Raw genomic sequence first — 6,000 nt, 5'->3', positions numbered from 1 at the left:
GAGTCGCCAATCCCTAAAACGGACTACGTAATATACTTTATCTGCTAGGTGACGGGCGGGCATTGGGTTTCGCAGCTCCCCCATCCGGCTATATTATGGATTACTTGAGTTGTGTGAATCTAATTTTCATTACTCACTATAATGCAATTTAACTACCTTACAGCATCGTGATATCATAGGCCTTGATTTGGATCTCATGTACTACAAAAATGAGACCAATAATCCAATTCTAACACCTAATATTATGTTATTTTTGTTGTTAGACATGGACTTTGTACAATCTATCATAGGTGGAATTCAACTAGGGGTGCAACTTGAGTCACGTAGGGTCGACCTTTTGGTCCTCAATGAATTGGAATCAATCCTACCTTATCCTATATATATAAAAGTAAAGCGGAATCCTCTAAGCCGTGATGGTGCCACGTGTCAGCTAAAGTTCAATTTATTATATACTTGAAATGTTTGCATTATATAAGTTTGGACACATACAGTCCTACAGAGGAGTTGATTCAAGTGAATCTAGCAATTGTTTCCACCAGGTCCCCCCAAAAGTATGGCATAATCCTCACCAGGCACTTGTTGATCAACCCAAGCTGCATAGCATGATGGGGAGCTTCGAATCATATGACGAGGAGAACCGTCGTTGATGGGAATATAATCGCCTTGTTTATATAAAATATGCATGCCTCCAATGTAACATGCTTTCCTATATTGTTGGTCTTTAGATGGCATATGACCACTCCCCATCTCAGGCCAAGGTTTAATACCGGCATTATATACAATCCCTCCCCATTGAAGAATATTAGCATGGTCAGCGAATGTAGAATTAAAGAGGGCCTTTGGCCAATAGCCCACCGGCTTACGATCATCGCCATAGAATAACCACCAATCTTGATTCACTGGATCCTACAATAAAATAAAAAATCTTAAAATAATTAAAACAAAAAAATTAGCACATGAATTTAGAAGGAATGATTCACAAGCCGCAACTCACTTAAACCAAGGTTTTAAATTTCGACCAAAATCCAAAATTTCAGATTTTGGTCTACTCCGAAACTGAAATTGTAGATACCTGAAACGTTACAATATTTCGTTAGAAATTTCAAATTTTGATAGAAAAGTCCGAATTTTGATAGAAATTTCGTTTTCCCCTAAATAGCCTAAATTTAAGGAATTTCAGCCAAAAATCTAGATTTTTTTTAATTATTTAATACTTTCCCGAAAATTCAGCCAAAATTTTCAAAGAAATAAAATATTATTTCATTTGGTTTCGTGGATTTCGCCTGAAATTTCCGGATTTCCGAAATTTTGGCTGAAAATTTCGATTTCGGTGAGGGCCGAAACACTTTCCGAAACTGAAATTTAACACCTTGATTTTAACTTTATTATGCTGTAAAATCTGTTTTAGTTATTGCTTTTCCATTTTCATATTTTTCTTTTGCAAAATATGACTTCCATGATGTAACAAATATAGCTTTATGTATAATTTCCATTTTCATGAAAATAAAATGTATGCTTTTCAATTCAAGGTTAAGGGATTCGGAATTACCTTGTGCACAATGACGATCATGTAGTGCTGGGTTCCATTGTAGACCGAAGTTGGGGAAAAACCGATGCCTACTGGTAAGTCTTTGGAAACTTGTACAAAACCTGGGCAGAGAAGATCATAGCAGCCCGTTCTTCTATGACCATCATTCTGTAGGTAAACAGAGTAAACCAAGGAAAAATTAGTATATCATCCTAGTGAAAAATTTAATGAGTTTAAATGGCAGAAAGAATAAGCGACTGTTGAAGCGTACCGTCCATGCTGTAGAGAGGTGCGGGAGAAAGTTATTATATAATCCTTTACTTACCTAGAGATTTGAAAAACTTCAAAAATTAGAATACGAAAATACAAAATATGATCTTGCCTTTTTACTATGATTGATCATTTCTTAGGCCTCTACAAGAAATTTTATGGGCGCAAAATTTGATTTATGCCCATTTTATGTGGAAACAAATAGGTCCTAAGCGATTTGCTAGGGTTCATCGCAAAAGGCATTTCGTGGCTAGTCTCTCGTGAATGAAGACAACTGCTATTGTCTCCACTCACGAGGTGGGTGGTCTGATGTGCGACCAGCCGTCAGGTCCTAAGGGAAATACCAAATATATAAAGGACCTTATGAGCATTCGTATATCAAGGACCTTATAAAGGACCTTACCACCCATCCAGCATGTATCGAGCGTATTTCATCAAGTGGTGACCCATCAAGAAGTATAACAAGAGAAGCACTATTTTGGTTGCCTTTAATTTTTGGCTGCCATATATTGAGGACTGCCCTGGATCCATACTTCTTATCAATACCACCTTTTGAAGTAGATTGCAATGCAAACTGAGCAATAAACACATTTTTGTTAGTCAGCTATGTGGAAGCAATAAACAAACACAGATTATAACAAACTAATTAAATCATATACTAATAAGAAAATACAGATACATTTTTAAGATGTTCCAATTTGTAAAGTTACACGGTATATTAACTATGGTAGCATTTGAATGATATCCTTTTCCAAAATACACGATATAAAAACTCTTTTCTCCCATCATAAATTTAAATTTGAAGTAACATTGGATGATAATAAATGTGACTTACTTGAAAATTGGCTTGATCAGGGGCCTGAGCATTTGAAGCATATCCTTTCCCAAAATTTGGGGAAGATTTAGCCCTTATTAGGTCTTCCTTTTTAATTCTCCTAATAGGAACTGTTCCTAAGGGGCACCCTCCATTCTTGAGCCCTGTCTTTAAAGACATACCTAATGATGAAGCTTTTTTATCTTTAATAACTTTTGGAAGAGATCCTGGACCCATCTGCATAAAAGGCAATTTCCATCAATAAAAGTATGGTTTTAGTTTCTTCCAAGAAAAGAACATATTTTTCATAGTTAATCATTTTATTTCCCAAAGTGATGTCAAAAAAAAAATCTCAAAATTAATACATAACGAACAAAAGAACATATCACTTCAAATATTAAGAACATAAAAAAAACCTGGAGCTTATGATTCATCAATAAGGGATGATCAAAAGCGGGTTGTTTGTTGATATCAACACAACTAAATGTCTGTCCATATCCATCCTGCAAAAAAAGTAAAAGAAAAAAATGTAAAGGCCAACAATATTTGTATCATTTTACCAATATGTTTGTTGTATCAACGTTACAATATGTGTGTGTGCGCGCGCGCGGGGGGGTGTTGGTGGTGTGTGTGTGTTTGTGTTGTGGTTGTGTATGTGAGTGTATGTATGTTTATGTGCATGTGTATATGCATGTGTGTTTGTGTGAGACAAATCATAAGCTCAAGGAAATCCTTGCAGGAGCCCCTTTTCATGGGACCCAAGTTATGCCCGCATCTTTAAAAAAGCTCTTAGAATTATTACTGTACTACCATTCTCACTTGTGCTTCTGCGCTTCTTTCTGTTGATAGAAAAGGGGAAAGAATGCATTCAGAAATTCAACCCACAATCCATGTTTCTCCAGATCCTAGCTCCGAATAGTAAAATGTATACATGGCCGGCCACCATATAAACTCTCTCTCTCTCTCTCTCTCTCTCTGGTTTTTCTAAGTTTGTGTGGAAGAAGAAAGGAGGAATCGTCCAATGCAAGCTGACTCACTGACTCAGCTTCTCTACCAGAACCACAAGCGGAAGATGTGCCACGTAGTTACTAAAATCGCTTCTCACTGAGCAACACGTGGCACATCAAAAGCTCTCTACTTTAAAAAAGCCATAACTATGAAGATTGTGGGATCCATATTAAGAGAAAAATGCCGACTTTTTAGGGATTCTAGTGATGATATTTTAAGAAATGGATTTCATTTCTAAATTAATGCCTATAATGAAAGGAATGCCAGCAAATCGTTTTATGGCCAGTAGCATCCCGGACACTAGACTTCTCCTACTAATTTGGTTTTAATTTACCACTACTAATTCGCCACCTACAAATTCGTTTACTATAGGTGTTTTCTGCTTGCTAATTATATTCTGGTGCTAATATTTAACTTTCAATTTTTGGCAACTAAATCCGGTTTCACAGGAAGTGATATGCAATTCATTATGCACCTGCAAATCTCTCTCCCTCTCATTCTTTATATCCTTGACAAATTTGAGAAATGTCTCACTTCTTCCTATCCCTTTAAATGAATGACGGGTTGGGCAGAAGTTTCAGTTTGTAGGAGATTCAAAGCAAGATAACATAAAACGAGAGAGAGAGAGAGAGAGAGAGAGAGAGAGAGATCTGCACTAATTTATATTTATTTGGTTTTTTCTACGTATAATAAGATAACATAAAAGTAGAAACCCGACAAAGCTGTTCCATATCATTTTCTAATGCAAAAAGACATAGTGATACCTCAATGGTCTTGACTGCTGGTTTATTGATAATCTTCATTAGCTTCTCTATTTCCAAATCTTCTTCTTTGGACAGACTTATGCTCCCTCTTCCTTCCACTACATTGCCATGCATTGATAAAAAGAGAAAGTAGAAGAAAAAGTTGCAAAAATATTTCCTTCAAACCCATAGCCCAAGATTATGAAACTCCTCTCTCAAATCCATTGAAACAAAATCCCCCACCTCCTTTTATATAGCATGGCCGGATTCCTTGTATATTTAAGGAAAAAAATCCCACATTCTTTAAGAAGAGATTCACAATTACTACTGAGAGAGATAGCAACAAATTAAAAAGGAAATAGACTTACAAAAAGAGAATAAGAAAGGAAGGAGTAATCCAACGAAGAAGAAACTAAATTAGAAAGAGTGACTCCCACACGTTGGCATCGGAGGTGCATGGGAATGAATTGCTGACTAAAAAAATCAAGAGAAAACTACTAGAAACCCCCTAGTTAAAAACATATCCACAGGAATCCCCTCAATATTTTCATAATTACCAATGATACAGTTTTGAGCCTAAAATAGCTTTTAATTTTTTTTCTTACGGATTATACCCTTCATTATATTACCCTTAGTCCCTTAGAAATCCCTAAAACCTCTCTATCACTCTCTCTCTCTTAAATAATAAAGGCAAGTTGGTGTAAGCTCGAACAGACCATTATAATTCAAAAAAGTACTGTACGGACCACAACGTAGTATAATCCAAACCGTCCATTCGATGGGCACACCATAGTATGATCCAACCGTCCATTTGATGAGCAGAACGTTGTGTGATCCAAACCATCCATTTGATGAGCCACAACGTAAATAGATTGTGGCCCAAAATTCACTTCCATAGGATGATCCCAATCGTCAGATCTATAGCAGTTTTCATAATATGTACCCATTTTGGGAACGTCCAGTGCCAAAGTCGCTGAATGGGGAGTCGCCAATCCCTAAAACGGACTATGTAATATACTTTATCTGCTAGGTGACGGGCGGGCATTGGGTTTCGCAGCTCCCCCATCCGGCTATATTATAGATTACTTGAGCTGCATGAATCTAATTTTCATTACTCACTATAATGCAATTTAACTACCTTACACCATCGTGATATCATAGGCCTTGATTTGGATCTCATGTACTACAAAAATGAGACCAATAATCCAATTCTAACACCTAATATTATGTTATTTTTGTTGTTAGACATGGACTTCGTACAATCTATCATAGGTGGAATTCAACTAGGGGTGCAACTTGAGTCACGTAGGGTCGACCTTTTGGTCCTCAATGAATTAGAATCAATCCTACCTTATCCTATATATATAAGTAAAGCGGAATCCTCTAAGCCGTGATGGTGCCACGTGTCAGCTAAAGTTCAATTTATTATATGCTTGAAATGTTTGCATTATATAAGTTTGGACACATACAGTACAGAGGAGTTGATTCAAGTGAATCTAGCAATTGTTTCCACCTTGCCCCCCAAAAGTATGGCATAATCCTCACCAGGCACTTCTTGATCAACCCAAGCTGCATAGCATGATGGGGAGCTTCGAATCATATGACGAGGAGTACGAGGAGTACCATCGTTGATGGGA

At 36.8% G+C, this 6,000-nt stretch overlaps 1 protein-coding gene across 2 annotated transcripts; it reads right to left on the bottom strand.

Annotated features, from left to right (window-relative positions):
- Nucleotides 1–466: 466 nt before the first annotated feature.
- LOC143868579 (protein neprosin-like) lies at nt 467–2,804 on the bottom strand. Of its 2 annotated transcripts, XR_013244340.1 has the most exons (6): nt 2,634–2,804; nt 2,202–2,372; nt 1,800–1,853; nt 1,550–1,696; nt 995–1,072; nt 769–906 (listed from the first exon to the last, which is right to left on the bottom strand). XR_013244340.1 is itself a non-coding variant. In XM_077376196.1 (5 exons), the coding sequence occupies exons 1-5, from the start codon at nt 2,790–2,792 to the stop codon at nt 520–522; spliced, it is 918 nt and encodes a 305-aa protein (XP_077232311.1). In that variant the 5' UTR covers nt 2,793–2,804; the 3' UTR covers nt 467–519. The 2 variants fall into 2 exon arrangements, 1 of the variants encoding a protein (XP_077232311.1); XM_077376196.1 differs by lacking the exon at nt 995–1,072 and having other exon boundaries at nt 467–906.
- Between the last annotated feature and the right edge of the window lie 3,196 nt (nt 2,805–6,000).

This window comes from Tasmannia lanceolata, unplaced genomic scaffold, assembly GCF_043159265.1.
Source record: "Tasmannia lanceolata isolate RefF3 unplaced genomic scaffold, GAP_Taslan_0.1 ptg000550l, whole genome shotgun sequence".
Classification (NCBI taxonomy): Eukaryota; Viridiplantae; Streptophyta; class Magnoliopsida; order Canellales; family Winteraceae; genus Tasmannia; species Tasmannia lanceolata.
Note: the sequence above shows the minus strand (reverse complement) of the source record. Positions and strands in the feature narration are given on the sequence as shown.